General features: G+C 43.0%; 1 protein-coding gene across 1 annotated transcript in view; it reads left to right on the forward strand.

Moving 5' to 3' along the window:
• Positions 1 to 19427, forward strand: part of SPON1 (spondin 1) — a 256888-nt gene that overhangs the window by 141800 nt on the left and 95661 nt on the right. The window contains exon 6 of the mRNA XM_054724749.1: positions 7232 to 7380. Within this exon, the coding sequence (XP_054580724.1) occupies positions 7232 to 7380 (149 nt within the window). The remainder of the gene's footprint in view (positions 1 to 7231; positions 7381 to 19427) is intronic.

A 19427-nucleotide genomic window follows, 5' to 3' on the forward strand; every position in this document is an offset into this window, starting at 1 on the left:
GGTGTCAGAAATAAGGTTACTGCACATATATTCAGGATATATGTCCCTGGAGTGGCATTGTAGACAAATGTACCTGGCTGGCTATCGGTATCTCAAACTCACGTGAATAATCACTTCTTCCTGCCACTTCCCACCTGCCTCTGTTCCATCTATGCCTCATCCAAGCTATTGGGAGTAAATATCTAGACCCAGATATGTATAGGCCAATTGGACACTGCCAGAATCAGAATGAGGCATGCTAAACCAAATAGCTGTGGCCATACCCGAGAGCAAAAGGGGTTGGTGATGGTCTTGGTGTCTCTGCCACTGCACCCAAAACTGAAGCCTCAGTGTTTCACCAAGGACCCCAGCGGGACTATTTCTTTAAGAAGGCCACAAGCATTTACTTAGCCCCCTATCCCCAGACCTTCTAATAATGGGGCTTCTCTCTCTCCTCTCTTATTTCCTGGAGGATGGTGGGGCCCAAGTCTAAACTTCTCTGTGTCTCAGTTTACTGGATTCTGCTTAACCACCTTATTCTGCAGGCCCCAGACCACTGTGTCACATTTAGACAACTCTCTACCATTTTTTCATATTTAGGTTCTTGCATCTGACTTTTCTATCTCTACTCATCAGTCTTAAGTCAAACTGCTGCCCAATCACCCAATCAGATTCTCTTTGGTTCCCATGCCTTTCGGAAACTTGTCTGGGTTTGCCCTGCCTTGTTCCAATTTAATTTTACTGATTAACATTTATTAGCATCAAGCCTATTTTATGTGCTAGCCACTAGTCATTACTTCAGCCTCAAAACAACACTAGGAGGTTGGTCACATCAATATTCCTACTTTACAGAAAAAGAAACTGAGGCTGAGAGTGATTAATTTACTTATTCAAGCTAGAAAGTTTCAGAACTGAGACTAGAATACAAATTAGTATAATCCAAAAATCAGAGTTTTAACTATTTCACCAAACGGCCTCCCAAAGATTGTCCCATCTTTCCTCTTATTGCTCATACCTCTGACCCAGAGTCTCCATTTTCTCTTCAGTGCCCTAAGTCAGAACTTATACAACTCATGCAGGAAATGTTGGTGGGTCTCCTATTTGGTCTCTTCACCCTTGGGCCCTCTGTAGTGTATCCTGCTGGAGATGTGGTGCAGTGTGGTGGAGAAGAGCTGGGACCAGACCGACCCAACTCAATTCCAGCGTCTTCCATCATCTGTTTCTGTGATCATGGATTAACTCAACGTCACTGAGTCTAAGTTTCCTCATGTGAAAAATGAAAATTATAATTTCATCTGTATCAAAATGGTTTTATTTTTTGAGTGTTTAATGTGATAATGTTGGTCAAGTCCTTGGCACAGTGCCTGGCACATAGTATCAGCTCAATATGTAGCTATTATCATTCTTCCCAGAAGGAAACTCCCATTATGTTTTCCCCTTTTATCAATGCCATTTACCATGACAGGCACTCAGCACCCTCCCACAACCTGGCCCTGACTTTCTTTTTCATCTTATTTCTTTGTCTTCAACTCTTCAGCCCACCAAATGGTGTTCTCTGGTTCCTGGCCTCTCAGCAGGGTGTAGAGAAAAGAGTGTGTCTTCTGGGATCAGACAGACCTGGGTTTGAACCCAAGCTTTGTTCATCACTAGCTCTGTGAGCTTGGGTAGGTTCCTTACCATCTCTGGGACTCAGTGTCCTCATCTAGACAATGAGAGTGAGGTTGTTGCGAATGTTACATCTAGGAAAGCATTATACCTAACACCTAATACCCTTCAATAAGTGTTTAATCCTCTTATCTATTTTTTTGATGGAATCCTTTCCTACTGCCCAATCTTCCCATGGGAGCTTCCTTCCAATGAGAATGTTTCCTACGTCCCCCCACTTCTTCTGAATTCCTCTAGTGGATTCCCCTAGTGCTTTCTGTCTATAATCGTTCAGAGACCTTTGTTTCATACAGTTCTTTAAAGTTTTCATAGTTCTTTCAGAAACCAGCCCAATTACTTTGCACAACTCTGAGAGAGATAGTCAAGCCCAGTAATTATTCTCTTTTTTCCCCCCCAGTGCAAATTGATAGTTGCAGAATAGCCACAGAGGTGCAGATTGCAGAATGGGGGATATAGTTGATAATGTCGAGATAGCTGGGTATGGGGCCATGTGAGTGTTTGGGGCAGCAGGGGGACCATTCTGTAGAGTGCACAGTTTTCTGACCACTTTGCTGTTGTACATCTGAAACTGGTATGAAATGGTATTGAATGTAAACTGTGGTTGAAAAATAAATTTTTTAAAAAAGGTAAGCTGAAGCTCTGAGAGATTGAATGGCAGGCTCGTGGTCATCATGCTTTTCTCCCCTGTATCATTCTGCACCTGAATGACTGCCCCTCACCTGAAATCATGCCCTTTCAGATTGTTTTTCTTTCTTTTTTTTTTTTTTTGTTTAAATTTCTTTATTGATTAAGGTATCACATATTTGTCCTCATCCCCCCATTCCCATCCCACACCCCTCCCCACGCATGCCCCCTCCCCCCTGTTGTCCTTAACCACTGGTTAGGCTCATATGCTTGCACACAAGTCCTTTGGTTGATCTCTCCCCTTTATCCCCACCCACCCGTACCCTCCCTCTGAGGCCCGACAGTCTGATCCATGCCTCCTTGTTTCTGGGTCTGTTCTTGTTCATCAGTCTATGTTGTTTATCATTTCCCCTAGATGAGTGAGATCATGTGCTACTAGAAATACACTTATAAGAACCGAAAATGAGACAAGCAATAATGGTTATGCTGAAAGGCAAATGAATCAGTCTGTAGTGAGTTTCTTTCTGGGCCAACAGTTCTTTTGAGACCCAATTTCAATGTCAAACAGTTCCTTATGTTTACATGTCAGCAATGACATTTCAGTTCTGGATGGTGGACAAATGGTGGTAATGCAGGTCTGACCCTCTCTGGTTTGGTCCTGGGCAACCTGCAGTGAAGTACAGCTGCTAACTGCTAGTATGGCAAGGCGACGTAAGCATCTTCCATCTCTGGACTGCTTCTCTTCTGTCTTCATGGCTGGAGTAGTCCTGTCGATTCCTCTCTGTTGCCGGAATCCACATGGTCTCGGAGTTGTTTTCTGAAAATATACAAACATATTCTTGACCAAAAGTTAATAAAGGGATATTTTCTATAAAATTGACTTGGGATCCTTTTTCATTTTTTGCCCAAATGATTTTCCTCTGTCTTGTTTTGACACCATGTGTGTTTTTCATGGGTGTCTTGCTTTTAGCCTTACAATTAATTTTCTAAAGTACAAATTTTCTAGATGTAATTTACTTACAGGATATTTTTCCTTACATGATATTCTTCTACTATTCTCCCCTTTTTTGATTTAAATATTAGGAAGCTTTTGAAAATTTTATAATGTAGTCTTGATAGCTTTTAAATTTTAATTTTTTGCACTATAATATTACTGCTTTAGGTTCATTACATGTTATGCAATTTTATCATGAGATGAACTACCAATAAAAATTTATTTAACACTTTAGGAACTGCTTTTTGTCCAGTACAATTAATTTTTCTAGAATATTCGCTTGTTTCAATTAGCCAATTTAAATTAGCCTGAAAACTTTACTGTCAAATTTATTACTCTAACATCAATCTTATTTTACCCTGTAAATATTAGTGGAAAGGATTATTTGCCTTCTTGAGTAGGCCCTGAGCATTCCTGGTGGTAGGCTGGATTTAGACATCAAAAACCCACTTCCCCACACCATGGGTACATGACAACTCAAACAATTCTTGTTGCAGTGAGAGGGCAGCTGCTGTCGGCCAAGTCTCTGTCTGTTACCCAGGTCCCGATTTGAGCTGGGCATGGGAAGTTAAGCAGCCATGGGGGCAGGAGACTTCCTTCAGAAGGGGTGTCAAATTGTTTTTCAATGGATGCCTGGCTTGTTCCAACAGGGAGGGTGCAGTCTGGTCTCTCACCCTAGACTAGTGAGGGACTTAAAGGTATCTGTCATGTAGTTGATGTTATTCATGTGTTGAAATATGAATTAATCTGGTATGTTGTAAGATCATTGTAGAAAACTTACAAATGTATTGACTAGAAGGTCTAACTGGTATAATGACATTTATTGAAGGGTAAGAAACCACAAAGGCATCCCACTCTTGAGGTACTTGCTTCTCTGCACATGTGCCTTTAGACTGAATCGTTGGATGTTAGGGGAATTTGGAGTTAGCTGTTCCATCCCCTGTGCTCTGTGTTCTTGTTTCTGTAATAACCCTGACCATGCTTAATTGTAAGTAATCTGCTTATCCATCTGTTTCTCTGCCCCTAGACTGTGAGTCCCTCCAGAGCAAGCACCATATCTAATTCCTGTCAGTGTCCATGGCCAGCCACTGCACTTGGCACAGACTTAATGGAAGTTGAAGGAATAAAACCAGAAAGACCCATCTGGGCCCATCTCCTAATCCCCCTATGATTGTGCTTGTTCCCATTCTCTTATCCTGTTCCATATTATCTATTTCTTATCTTCTATACTGAATTAAGGCAGGTTTCATGTTTTACTCATTTTTACAGTCTCCCTAACAACCAGGGAAGGAGGAAATTATAATTATTGAGTGTCTATTGTGTTGCCAGTAGTAATTGCATATATATTATCTCACTTTTTCAATAATTTAATTTAATTCATATAATAGGTTGATAAGGTAGGCATTATCATTCTTGAATTATAAAAGAGGGAGCCAAACGAAACTCAGGGAGATAAAGTAATTGGAATTTGACCAAGTTTACACAGTTAGGAAGTAACAATGCCAGGATTTGGATCCCTCTCTGTTGGTTTTAATACCAATGGTTTCTTTCCTGTTGTTGGTTGATGTTTGTTTCTTAATAGCATGCAGGATAGCTAAGTGCGTTAGCCCAGTAGGTGTCAGGAACTGTGCTGAATTGAGATTTTAATGTAATCACATTGAATCCAATCTGTACAAGCCTGCTCCTAAATGCTCCGAGCACAGATACTGCCACCTTCCCATTGGATCATTTGGATGAAATGCTTTAGGAAATGTGTACTGAGCACTCACACTGTATCAGGCACAGTGCCAGGTACTGGGGATACAGTGCTGAAGACAAGAACTCTCCACTGCAACCCACCAGGGAGCTTAAGTCTAGTGGGAAAGCAGACATGTAACAAGTGATTATAAACATTATCTGTGCTTGAGGAGGCCTAAGACAAGGGGTTCAGTCAGTCTTGGGAGGCTTCTGGGTATCACGAAGGAAGGATGAGTTGGCCAAGTCAAGAGTGAAAAAGCACAGAGGGACCAGTATGGGCTAAGCTACTGAGGTACAAAAGTTGTAGGTAGGATGCCAGGCCAGTGTTGCTCAGTGGTTGAGCGACAATCTATGAACCAGGAGGTCATGGTTCCATTCCCAGTCAGGGCACATGCCCAGGTTGCAGGCTTGATCCCCAGTGTGGGCCGTGCAGGAGGCAGCAGATCAATGATTCTCTCATCATTGATGTTTCTATCTCTCTCTTCCTCTCTGAAATCAATAAAAATATTTTTTTTTTAAGTTGCAGGTAAGATAGGAACAAGGGGACATTTTGATGGCACAGAACAGGGGGACCAAGAGGTGCTTTGATTGGTTTCCCTGAGTTCACATCATGAACCAAAGACCAGCACTAGTTCCTGCTCTTGCTCTTACACAAGCGCAGTGCTCTTGGCTGAGATGACAGCTAGGACATTCTCCCCACCCAGGAAGTGAGTGAGAGAAATAGCTGGCAGTGTCTCCATCTGTCTTCTCTAGGGACACAACAGATAAACACAAGTTTGCATCTCCCTGATGTGTGGGAAATAATGAACAAGCAGTTGGGCAGAGCCACACGGTGTTGTCATCTGCCTGGGGTGGGGCAAGGCTGCCCTCAGCAGGCCAGAAGGCTGGCTTTGTGCCCATGCTCATAATGTGCCCCTGGGGGCAGGGCCCATGGGGTAGCAGGTGGCAAACATAAACAGGATCCGGCCCTGTTGGGAATCATTTCCTAAGTGGTGGGTTGCAGTGGAGAGTTTTGCCCACGCTGGCTACAAGGTGATGAACTGCAAATGTCAGTTGAGGCCGCCCAGTGCAAATTTTCCTCTTCCCTATGCCTGAAAATGTTCTTAAACTGGAGACTTTTTAAACCCAACCAAAGAATGGCAGAGAACTAAGCCAACCCTATGATGAATTGTATGTAACTTAGTAAGACATATATATGTGTGTCTACATTCATCACATGCAAAGCAAACCCAATGTCACACTGGTATTGACTCTGCTCCTCTCTCTGGCACTTTAAAAAATCTCCAGGTTAAGATCTGTCTTGGTCCCACCCAGACCTTATTCTGCTTTCCTCTTGTGTCAATCATTAATTCCCACCTACATCCCACAACAATCATCCTCCTGCATGATCCTCACCAAACCACAGTGGACTGATCACTTCCTCATATGCCAACTGCCTTTGCATCCTTCAGCATAGCTAGCCTGCCTTCCCCAACCCCCATCCTGGGATGTACAGAAAAGCCAGCTAAAGGCAACAATGCTTATTCCCCAGAATTGTAAGCCTATTTCACACTCTACCCCTTTACTTTTTGCTCCTTGCTGACCTCCCCAGCTCTGCACTCCAATTTTGCTCCCTCTAATGCATTCTCTACACTGCTGCCTGGATGATTTATCTGAAATTCAAATGTGATCACATCATTCCCCTACTCAGAACCCTTCTGTGGTTTCAAACCCTTTCAAATGACATCCAGACTCCTGAAGTATTTAGAACAAAGCCATCCATGAGTAGGCTTCTTCCTGCCTCCCTGGCATTATTTCTTACCTCTTCCCTTGACAGTTTGTGACATAGCAATGCTAAATTACTTATGGTTCCCCAAACACACAGTGTTATTTAATGTTTCTTAGCCTGCCAGAAATAGTATTGCCTTTCTATTCTATCTTACACATTTGATCAGCCTTTAAAATTCTCTCAGCTGTTCCCTTCTCTGAAACCCTTCCAAATGGAAGTCATCATTCTGGGCTGCCTCTGTCTTATTCAGTCATCTACTGTTTCCCTGTCTGCATGTCCCCAAGACTTACTTGTTCATAGGAACTGTCTTACTCATCACTGCATAGCACAGGGCCTAGCACCAACCAGGTGCGTAGCCAGCTCTGGTTTAGTCATTGTCCAATTATACTTCCTCCCCATCATTAAAGGGCCTTGAGTTTGAGCCACAGCCACACTGATACCTACATCCTGATTGGCTTTCCTAGGTCGGGCCAATCACTGGTCTGCGATCATTGGTGGATCTCACTCCAAGAATTACGTGCTGTGGGAGTACGGAGGATATGCCAGCGAAGGCGTCAAACAAGTTGCAGAATTGGGCTCGCCAGTAAAAATGGAGGAAGAAATTCGACAACAGGTAAGAAAAACAATCACAGAATAACCCAAAACCAGAAATGCTATCAAAGCATTCTTTAGATTTCTTTCCCAGGATCTCGAAATTGATAGTACAATGTGCTGGAAAACTGGTACCCAGGAAGCAGAATCTATTTGCTGAGTCTGGAAGGTCTGGGTTAGGCTGAGGACAGAGGCACCAATGCCCATCATGTTGTCCTCCTCTGACTGCGTTTGTGTTTTCTTTCGTTTGTGCTAAAAGCTGCTGCTGTGGCCACATTGTTGGGGCACCGTCTCTGGTTTCCTGAGAGTCCATGTGGTGGCTTATGATTTGCTTACCATGATCTTTGAGAGGGTCAAGGAGCGACATCCTGGTTGTCTAAGCCAAAACTGCCATTTCCAAAGATAAACATTTGAGGTGTTTGGTAAATTAGGCAGGCATTAGTTCTAATCATTAGAGACATGGTATCTTTCAGGTACCATGTGCCATGTTATGTGGGTCTAAGAGCGGTACCATTATCTAGGTACCCACTCCTACCACTGAGAGACAAAGGAGAAATAATTTGTTCTGATGAGGGATCTTGGAAGAAGAGCTGTGTTTTGCTCTGGCCATTCATAGGCTGCCCTGTGGAGAGGAGATGGTCCAGCGTTGGCCATCGCTACCCACAAAACCCCTTTGGGCCAGAGAGAGAAAATGCAGGACACCCCAGAGACACTGGGCCCATGTCTCCCAATATGCATGTGCCCACAGACCTGAGCAGCAAAGGAAGCTGAGTGCAGCTGAGGTGCTTCCCCTGGAAGTCACACATCTGGACTCCTGGCCCCCACACACCCTAAATTGAATGCAACAAAGGTCACCCTCACTCCTACTTTAATCCCCTGAGAAATCCTTTTGGACCAACATCCCAAAATACCCAGAAATCAGCTTATGTTTCTTATGAATTCAATTTAAAGTCTTTTCTCCATTCTTGGGGAGAAAAATGTTCCTCTGACTCTGGCTGTCCTGCCTGGTACTGGCATCACTTATTCAGGCCGTAGCACAGCTACACACATTGGCAAAGTCATGGCGGGCTCCTGTTGGTCCCAGTCTGTTCCACTTGTCATGGCGCGGGGGGGAGGGAAGTCTCTTGTTTGGGATCCTGAGGATCCATCCATATTTCTAGTTCTCAGCGTTGGAATTGTGATACGCTGGCTTGTCAAGTTCTGTCATGTGGTATGGGGAAAACCATGTGTTACAAATAATGGTTGAAATACTGAGGTTTGCAAATAAGTTATATCCAAGGCAAGGGCATCTTCATAATAATGCCAGTCTCACTTGTTCGCTATCTTGAGAGTTTTCTGGAAAATCAGGAAGCATGTGTGAATGTGAGACACTGAGACCGTGTTGTGCTGGTGAACGTATCTGTCATGTGTCATAGCAGCAAAAAGGTTGATAACTGATGGACAGGGCCCTCAGCCTTAGAATGCCCCCCTTAGGAAAACATTCTTTGCTTGGTGTGTTCTTCGCCAGCACACCTGGGGTTGGCTTCTGTACCACACAGGCGATGCCTGCTTGTCCCAGCTGGCTAGTGTTATGTCATAGTCATAAGTTTAATTGTGGATAGTGCACATGTCGATAAAAATCCCACTGAGCACGTCTCAGGGTCTATCACTGCCTTTCAGGTCCCCTGCGTACTAGACGTGTACCTTGAGCTCTCACTTCCAGTTTGTGAAGACAACATATTGTCAGTTTTACAGATAAGGAAACTGAGGCAGTCAATAGCTAGAGAATACCATAACTTGAACTCAAGTCTGTCTGGCTCCAAACCCTGTACATAGTACCAGATATTAAAGCTGCAGGGCCTTGTGAAAATGTCAGTTGCCTTGTTCAAAACTTGTTAAGATTTTCACAATGACGATGCTGTGAATTTCATAACTTGGGGCCTGAGAATCTGTGGGTCTCCCACCCACGACACTGGCCCTGCCCATCCACCTTCCCGGCCCCACACAACTGCCCAACAGATAAACTCCTCTCGCCAGCCTCTGAAATAAGCCTGTTTCCAGAGCTGCACTAACAATGCATCGAACTCCCAGCTCCTTAGAAAGTCAGTTGGATAGAGTGATTTTGGGGCCCCTTCACTTCCGAACACGTCATGGTTCTATCGTTCCTGCAAGCATCCAATTTATTATATTTTTATGTAAGTCAGGTAAGAAGCAACATAAAAAGGAGCAGAGGTGGGAATCCTCCTAGAATATAAACATGTCCCCTGAATAACTGGGAACTTGTTTGAACACATCTACAGACTAACACAGTGTTCTGAGCCTTTAATACTTTATAGCCTACCAATCACTCTATCAAAGAACCCGAGTCCAACCAGGATGAAAATAAAAAGCCCTTTCTTCCCAAGGAAGACATTTATATGCTTACCAGCCTTCTCGTATTATAGACTTAGCGCTCACTGCAAGTTTCAAGGGCATTAAAAATCACAGTAGATATTGTTGGAGGTAAATCTTATGCTAATGGCTTTCAAACAAATGAACAAACCAATAATCCCATTAGTAGTGGGAAACTGTGATAATATCATTGAGTATAAATTTTAATGTTCATGTAACTACAAAAAACAAGAAAATTCATAAAAACTTACAGCAAGGCAGCCAACCAATAATTCTCATCAATGTTTCTCTCTCTCCCTTCCTCTCTAAAATCAATAAAAATATATTTAAAAACAACTTACAGCAGCATTATTGGCAATAATGACATTAGTGGCTGGAGAAAGTGGGGGAAGGGCGCAGGGCACACTTCTTAGAGGGAGACGGAGGCAAATGTGCTCTGGTGGGCACTGTGCATTAGCCTGGCAGGTCACAAATGGGCAATGCAAGGCAGGTGGTGGCAATAGGAAACGGTAGATCACATGTGTAGGTAGACCCGGGAACAGAAAGTGAGCTGACGTGTACTCATGGTGACGAAGATGTTACACTAAAACCATTTCTACTTCATCAAGTGCACATTTATGGCATGTGTACTGACTGGTTTTCTGCTGGCTGCTGGCCCAAATCTGGTGCCCTACTCACCATGTTATCCTTAATGAAACCTAGGCATCCTTCTCTATTCTCTCCCCTACCCCAACTTCTGCCTTCTCTCTTAAACTCATTCAGCCAGCTCCCTCATCAGCACTGCCCCATCTAAGCCATCCTCATCTCTTGCCTAAATTCTCGCACTAGCCTCCCGATCTCCCTGCCTCCAATCCTCTTCCTATTATTCATAGTAGATATAGTTGGAAGAATATCTTATGCTGATGGCTTTCAAACAAATGAACAAACTAACAGTCCTATTAGTAGTAGAAAATTGTAATAGTAGATATTAATCACAGTAGGTATTGTTGGAGGTAAATCTCCAGGCCCCAGGCCACTTTATAAAACATGAATCAGGTCCTGCCACACCCCCAATGAAGTGTATGAATTTACTTATTCAACAAATGTATTGAACACCTGCTAAATGCCAGTCTTTAGAGATGATGTGACAGTTCATTTCCTGCCTTCATGGCATCTACATTCTAACAGGGGAGACCAAGGAAAAAATAAGTAATTGTAAATTGTAAGTGAAAAGGAACAAGGGGTAACATAGAGGACCGTGGTAGAGAGGGACCTTTTTAGATAGGTGGTCAGGGGAGGTCTTCCTGAGGATTGGCCATGAAGCTGAGACCCCACAGAAAAGCAGAAGGAAGAGATTCTTCTAGATGGTGACAATAGCATGTGCAAAGGCCCTGCAGCAGAAACGAGCTTACTGTGCTTGAAGAACTAGGAGAAGGCTGGTGTGGCAAGAGGAATGATGGGGAGTGTGGCATAGCATGAAATATTCACAGACTGGGTGGAGAGGCAGATACATGAGTAATTATTAAAAATTATAGTTTCTTGAGGGGCATCTCTCCGCATCAGATGGGGAACTGCAGACACTGGACTGTGACTGCTCTTGAACGTGCCATTTTCTGAATCCCCCAGGCTTCTCTGCTGTTTCCTCCCCTCTCCCAAGCAGGCGAGGTGTCCCCTGAAGGCAGGCTCCTTTGGCCTTCCTCACTGCCTCTATTCATACTCATCCTACTGTTTCAGGACGGTTACTTTTACCTCTTCAATTTTAAACATGTCTAATTGCCTCCTTTGGATTATTCTGTTATCTCAGGGTCTTCAGGACTAATCGAACTTGCTCTCTCTCTGCCCATCACTAGTTTCCTCATTTGGTTTTGGGTTGTTTGATCATTTCTAGTGGTGTTTTTCTTTTTTTCCAGTAGGAGTCCTCTGTGTCTCCTTGGGGTGACATTGTATCTTTGTCTTGTCCACCTGAGTTTTTATATCATTTATCAGTGGGGAATGCCCTACTGCATGGCCAGTATAAATATGGATTCTGCACGCATACATGGGAGAGACTAGGGCTTCCGTTTTTTGAAAGTGAATTTTACTCACAGGTCTGGAGAGAGGGCAAGCTTCCTTGCCACCTTCCCCGGTGACTGATGGAGAGCTTTCTTGTATCCTGTTCATAAACAGGGTAGCTCTCAAATGTCCAGCTTGATGCAGCGATGTCTTCCTGCATCTCATCTCCCACCAGCTCAAGATCGGCCCCTCTCTCTTTGCATGGCTTTATGTATTCCCTCCACCTCTAGCCCATATCCTGGCCCACAGTCCAGACAGGTCACCATGTACCAGCTCCTGCTCATTGGTCTGGAGTAGATTTTCCTCCCCATTCCTGGCATCTAGACATTTTCTAAACGCAGTTAGGTATTGTTAAAATCTGTCTTGTTGTATTCTGTCTGGCATTTCTATGTTTGTAGAAAAAGGGAGAACCTTCTACATCAGCTCAGTCTTTCATGTTTGCAGATGCCCACCAAATATCTCCAGCACCTAATTCATTCTCATACCTGGTAGTTGCTCAACAAACATCCGAGTTGGTTAATCCACAAGCAAGCCATGAATGTCTCTTGCATAAAACCATGAGCTGTGAATGGCCATTCATTCATGAAAAAAAAAAAATGCACTAGAATAAACACGCCAGCTTTTAGGTTTCTCTGGACTCAAGGCTTCCCTGCCAGTGAGAGGTCAGATCATGGTGCACCCTAACATAGGCATATCCTGTTTCATCTTCAGAAAGCCTTGCTTTGACAGATCGCGTAAGCCAGCCAATACGATGATTGTACCACCTATGGCCCAAGAATCAATAAACAAGCAAGTGTTCTTTTCTTTAAAGTTGAAGCAGTTTATAAGGCTTTGGAACTGGCAGAAAGGGTTTGAGATTTTTTTTCTCATCTTTAAACAGTTAGAGATGATATATATGTCTACTAAACTTATTTTTCCTGATTTCCTAAACTTTTTATCACTTTTCTCTAATGAAAACCACTGCCTTATTTCTGATGTTTTCCATGGACTATAACATGCTGCCCCATCTGGTTGAGAAAGTCACACACACACACACACACACACACACCAGCTCTTACTTATTAAAATAAAGTTCTAGTCCAGCCAGTATGGCTCAGTGGTTGAGCATCGCCTGTGCACCTGAAGGTTGTGGGTTAGATTCCCAGTCGGGGCACATTCCTGGGTTGTGGGTTCAATCCCCGGTCGGCGCACATGTGGAGGCAACAATCTCTCTCTCTCTCTATCTTTTTCCCACTCCCCTTCCTCCCTCTCCAGAATCATAAATTAATAATAAAAAAGGCCTACAATACTTTCCAAGGCCTCTTCGAGTCAGATTGGATATAATTTTTTTAGGTTTGTCACCCTGCTGCACGCAGCCCCAGGAGTGCCCATTTTATCTGTGTTACATTAACATCATTGTCCATCCTCCTTTGTCCTTCCCCATCTCATTCAAGGTTTAACTCCATGGAGTGCGTATAAGTGGGCACTTGTGTTTGATAGAAACAACATGATACTAGGAGTGGGGTAGGAAAGGAGTTAAAGACTCTCAGTCACAGACATGATACAGAAATTAGAACATCATTTGAAAGGTGTGATTTGAGTCACATGAAACCTCTTGTTTGGTTTCACTTGAGACTTCAAACAAATCAAAATCACAGTAGGACAAGCAGCCAAAGCGATTCAGTGATGCCTGTTCTTTCATAAAACGGGTCTGCCTCTTCCCAGCAGTTTCTGGCCTCCCCAGTTCTGCATTGGAGCATCACCAAGTCCTGGGAATTTTTCTGAGAATCTCTGTATGAGGGAAATGTGGGACAATTCTATTCAAAACTTATAGATTACTTAACTTACACAAAAATCTATTTTTACAGCAACTGAGCCAAAATATTGTAAACCGAAGGCAAATGTAAATGGGGAATAATTAATAAATTGCCTTAAGATGTAGAGGGCAGTTTGGCAATATCTATCAAAATAGTACATTTTCTTGTTTTATTGTAGCAAAACATATAACACAATATTTATCATCTTAATTGTTTGTAAGTGTACATTTATGTAGTGTTGAGTATATTTACATTACTGTTTGTACGTTTTATTTATACCTCAACATAATAATTCTCTATTTAGGAATTTGTCTTCTGGAAATATTCTCACACAAAGGTGTATGAGGAAGGAGATTTATTATAACACTAGAGGTCCGGTGCACAATATTTGTTCCCAGGGAGGGGGAGGGGGTGTCCCTCAGCCCAGCCTGCACCCTCTTGCAGTACAGGACCCCTCGGGGGATGTCCAACTGCTGCTGTGGAGGCAGGAGAGACTCCCACCACCGCTGCTACATTTGCCAGCCATGAGCCCAGCTTCTGGATAAGCAGTGCTCCCCCTGTGGGAGAGTACTGACCACCAGGGGGCAGCTCCTGCGTTTAGCGTCTGCCCCTTGGTGGTCAGTGCACATCATAGCGACGGGTTGTGACACTGTTCGGTCAATTTGCTTATTAGGGTTTTATTATATAGGATTGCTTATAAAAATAAGAAATGGAAAGAAGAAATTTTATCAATAGGGGATTGGCTGCTTTTATATAGTTAAAGGCCATGCAACTATTAAGAGGAATAAGGCAGATCTGTATATACTGAAAAGCAAAACAGTGCCCCTAGCTTTCTGCATGTAGGGGGAAAAAAGGTAGGTGGGTGAAAGTCAAATGATTATGTGCACATATAAAAATTTATATGCAGAGAATGTTTCTATGAAATTGTCTCTAGACCAGGGGTTAGAACTGAAATGTGTGTCCACATTTCACCATCTGCCTTTTTGTACTATTTGTACATGTACAAGAATGTTATTTAAATAAACAAAGAAAACTTTGATAAGAAATGGAATACTACAAAAAGACCAATACCCCAAACTTAATTTGTAAACTTCAAGTGCTACCCCCAAAAATACCAAATAAGTTTTTAATTACACAGACTAATTCTATGGAAGAGCTACATAGTCAAGAATAGTCAGAAAATGCCTTAAAGAGAATAATGATTTGGGGGGAGTAGGGAAGCGACTAGCTAAACCAGATATTAAAACTACACTCAATAAAACTGTGTGAAACTAGAGCATGAATAGACATAGTAATAGCCCCAACTTCATCTTAAATTAAGTATATGAAAAAAGTATAATTTCAATCGGTTGGGGGAAAATGGATTCTTTAATAAATGATAATGACACAACTGGAAGCCACAGGAAAACCAGTTTGCTTCATACCTCAATTCTTAAACCAAAATAAACTCCAAATATATAAAAGATTTAAATATTTAAAAATGAAGATGTAAAAGCATTAGAAAAAACATGAGAGAAACATTTTTATAATCTAGAACAAAGTCCCTTCTAAGCACGTTACACAATCCAGAGGCCCTAAAAGAAAAGACTGATAAAAGTAAACTAAAAACAGTTTTTAATTGTGGGAAAGATTCTTCTAAGTTTTTAAAGATGAAGGACCAAGTGGGAGAAAATATTTGTAGCTCTTACAATCACCAAAGGGCTAAGTTCTTTAGTATATAAAGAGCACTTATGTGTCAATTTTAAAAGACCAATAAACCAATAGAAAAAAAAAATCAAATACATGCAAAGTTCTCAAAAAAAAAATTAGATGGCTTTTAGATAGTTTAAAAGATGCTCAACTTTATTTACAATTACAGAAATGCAAATTCATTCACAGAGCTACAGTTGACAGCCGTAGGAAAACAGATACTTCAGTATGCCAATTGTGGCAGCACAGATGGATACAGCTTTGTGGAGGGCACATTTCTCTGACTCAGTCTTTGAGTGTTGACCCATGAATCATGGTTAGATTCCTGCTCAGGCCACATGCCCAGGTTTCCTGCTAGATCCCCAGTAGGGGGCATACAGGAGGCAGCCAATCAATGATTCTCTCATCTTTGATGTTTCTAATTCTCCCTCTCCCTTCCTCTCTGAAATCAATAAGAACATAATTTTTAAAATGAAAAAGAAAATGAGCAGAGTATAGTGTGTTCCATTTGTGTTATCTTTTTGAAGACGTATGCATACATCTCTTGAAGGTTGCATAAGAATACGAATGGGGGGTGCCTCTGGGAAGGGGACTGAGAGACTGTGGAATAGGAATTGGGGGAGGGGGGGCTTCCATGGTATTGCCTTTGGTGCCCTTCGAATGTTGTTCCATGTTTTTGCAGTATCTATTCAAAAACTGATTATTTCATAGTGGAAGTAAGCCAAACACCCAAGCTTGGGGATCTTTAAAAGACACCACATGAGGAAACACGTTATGTGTTCTTGGTGGAATGTTCTCATCCCAGTGACCAACAGAGCTGTCTAGACTCTGCTCATGGAGTCAGGCCAACATGGTGCCAGTGTGCCTGAAAACCCCCAGTTAGGACCTGGTCCCAGGGGCCAGGCTGGTCCGAGGCAGGGATTTATAATCCAGGTGGTCCACAGCAGTTTGCTCAGGGAAGGCGTATGAATTGTGGCCAAGGAGGAAAGCAAAGGTGAAGTTGGTACCTGGCTTAGGTCTGAGGGGTTAGGCCACAAACAGGAAGAGCCTGGAAGTCCAGACAGCATGGGAATGGCTGAAAGGTGCCCCAAGGCCCTTCTGGTAGTTGGCAGCCACTTGGCCTAGGAAGGTCTGATGTCTTAAAGGATCAGAAAGGACTGGCCAGAACGTTCTCCAGAAAGGCCCCAGGAGTGATCACAACCACCCCCTCTCCACCTTCAAAACAACCAGGCAGTGTGTCTACCGGCTTTCAGTGTTTAATACCCGCGGAAGAGAGAACCTTGTCTGTGGATTGTCCCAGGTTCACGGGACTCTGGTGTGAGCTGCCCTTGGGAGTGTTACACAGAGTGTGGTCTGTGGGCTGGTGCCTGCCCACAGGCCATTTGCAACTAGTCCGTGATGCGCTGAGTCCAGAAGTTAAGAATAGACACTTAGAAATGGCAATTTAACAATGTCCCTGAATCTAATAATATAAATGTCAGAACTTGAATTTTACTTTTTCTTTTGTTTTTACTATTACACTTCAATTATATTTTACCAAAATACAGTCTTGCAACAGATTAGATATTTTTTAAATGACAGCAACACACTGGTCTTTCACCTCAGAGTCGAGAAGCCCTGTTTTGGAGGCAAGGACCATTTCTGAGTCACGTCTTTATCCCCAGTACCTGAGTCAGGGTCTGAGGTACCAGAGGTGTTAATACGTGTTTATCTAAAGTCACCACTGTCCGCTGTTTGTTTGCTTGTTTGTTTTAGATGAGAAAACGGGGGCTCAGGAAATATGTGTGACTTGCCCAAATGCTAATGGCAGCACAGACCTGCAGCCTGAACTCCTGACTTCCAGTGCTTGGTTTCCTCTCTGCTGAAAGAGAAGAGGGATAGGCAGCCCTGAAAAATCTCACCCTGTATGCACTACCCCATTTACTGAAAAACTTAGGTAGTTTTCACTGGGCTGTTTCTGAGACCTGTTAGAGCCAGACTTTCCAATGAATATTTGCCATCTAGTGGTAAAAAAGGTGTATGCACCTAGTATAGATTTCATTCATTCATTCATTCATTCTTTTTTTTTTTTTAATATATTTTATTGATTTTTTACAGAGAGAAAGAGAGAGGGATAGAGAGTTAGAAACATCGATCAGCTGCCTCTTGCACACCCCCTATTGGGGATGTGCCCACAACCAAGGTACATGCCCTTGACCGGAATCGAACCTGGGACCCTTGAGTCCGCAGGCCGACGCTCTATCCACTGAGCCAAACCGGTCTCGGCCATTCATTCATTCATTCATGTGTCAAACACCATGTTTGGGAAATCACTTGTCCTTAAGGGGCTGTTGATTTCTTGGGAAAATTTGTCATAGAAATAGGTGATTACAACACAGAGCAACCTGGACTAGGGGAGTCAAGTGCAACAGGGCTGACTGAGCTCAGACAGAACTTTCCCCTGCCTCGGGAAGCTGAGGTTTCATGAGCTGCATATTAAACTCAATATTTTGATGCTCAAAAAAATATTAGCTCCTTTCTTGTCTTGCTCTTGCTGGACCATCAGGACCAGGGTAGCAGTTTATGTTGTCGCCTTCCTCATGTGAGGATGGACTCCCAAACTGAGCATGTTAGGATTGCAGCCAGTACATGCGCTTTGGCTGCATGGGGTAGCTGTCTCAAGAGCTGTATCCCTCGGCACCACTACATTTGGTCTTCAGGTCTGTTTTGAGGATGGGTTGTTCATTCCGTACCGTGTGTCAGAGTGTCTCTGGAATGTCCCTCCTATCTATGCAGTTCCTTAGCTGTCTCATCCTGAAACTCTCCTAAAGGTAACCCTGACATCCCCCATGCAAACAAGTTCTTCCAGCCCATAGAAGATACCCTCCATGGAGCCAAGAACCACCCACCCAGTGGTCCAGCTTGCCATCAGTGAGAGATGCACGGCATAAAGGGATAGGGGACTCACCTGTAAAGGGAGGTAGGGGTCATCTCATCAATGACCTTGAATATCAGGCTGCAAAGATTACAAATAGACCAGTAGGAACAGGGCAGCCCTGAGCAGGGGAGTGACCAGAGACCAGGGCATTGGTTCAGTCAGCAGATTATTATTGACATGTATTGAATAAGATCAGTGTGGAAGACACATGACACCATCCCCCCAAATTGTAATGCACTCTTTACTCCCCTGCAACAACTTAAAATTCTTGTCTCAGAGGAGGAAAGAAATTAAACTGTCTCTGAAATTTCATAGTATATGAAATTAGCTACAGAAATTATAAAGCCATAAGTCACACTTTCAATGGTTCTATAACTGTGTAAACATAGCAATTTCTCTTTAGGATAGAAATATATAAACAAACCAAAGAAATAAGAATCCCGTCTCATGGAGAGAGATTCTGCTGCCTTCTCAAGTTCTGCCTCCACGTTATAACATCTCCCCTTGATGCCATGTGGGCAATAAAGCTTAGAAGGCCTGGCTTTGAGGACTAAGGAAAATGGAACAGCAAGAAATTTCAAGCTGCTGAGCTATGCATGATGATAGAGTTTTGTATAAGGTTACACAGGAGTACTAACGAGAAAGTATCGGTGCTGTCTAACTCTATCTTGAATGAAGGACCTCACCAAGTCATGAGCTGAATTTTAAAGGATGAAGAGAGTTTGTAGGTAGACAAAAGGGAAAGGCACGCCAGGGGGCATGGAGGCAGGAAATACCTTCATGAAACTGTAAGGGATGGGAGAGTGCTAGGAGATGGAGTAGGGCAGGACATACTCACTCACTCATTCTTTCCATCAACGTCTCCTGTGCTCCTATTACAGGCCTTGCCCTGAGATAAGCCAGAAGGCATATAAAGGTGCATTAAGACAGATCTTATCTTGAAAGAGCTCAATTACTCAGAGTTCAGGTAGACAGAAAGCAGTAAAATGCCTTTGCTTCAGGAAAGGAAGGCCAATAGTTCTTTCAAAGTCTTGCTATCCTTTTTACAGCTTCCACTATTGTCTGCCCTGTTCCAGGCACTAGGAGAGATTCCTTGCAGACTTACAGATTACAAAGAATCTTAACAACAACCCTGTAAAGGTGGTTATTGTTGATTTCATTTACCCGGGGAGGAAACCAAAGTCCAGAAAAGTCAGGTAACTAGCCCAAGGTCGCACAGCTAATAATCTCAATAGCACTGGAATTTGAGTTCTTTCTTTTTCTTGG

The sequence above is a fragment of the Eptesicus fuscus genome, chromosome 13 (assembly GCF_027574615.1).
Source record: "Eptesicus fuscus isolate TK198812 chromosome 13, DD_ASM_mEF_20220401, whole genome shotgun sequence".
Classification (NCBI taxonomy): domain Eukaryota; kingdom Metazoa; phylum Chordata; class Mammalia; order Chiroptera; family Vespertilionidae; genus Eptesicus; species Eptesicus fuscus.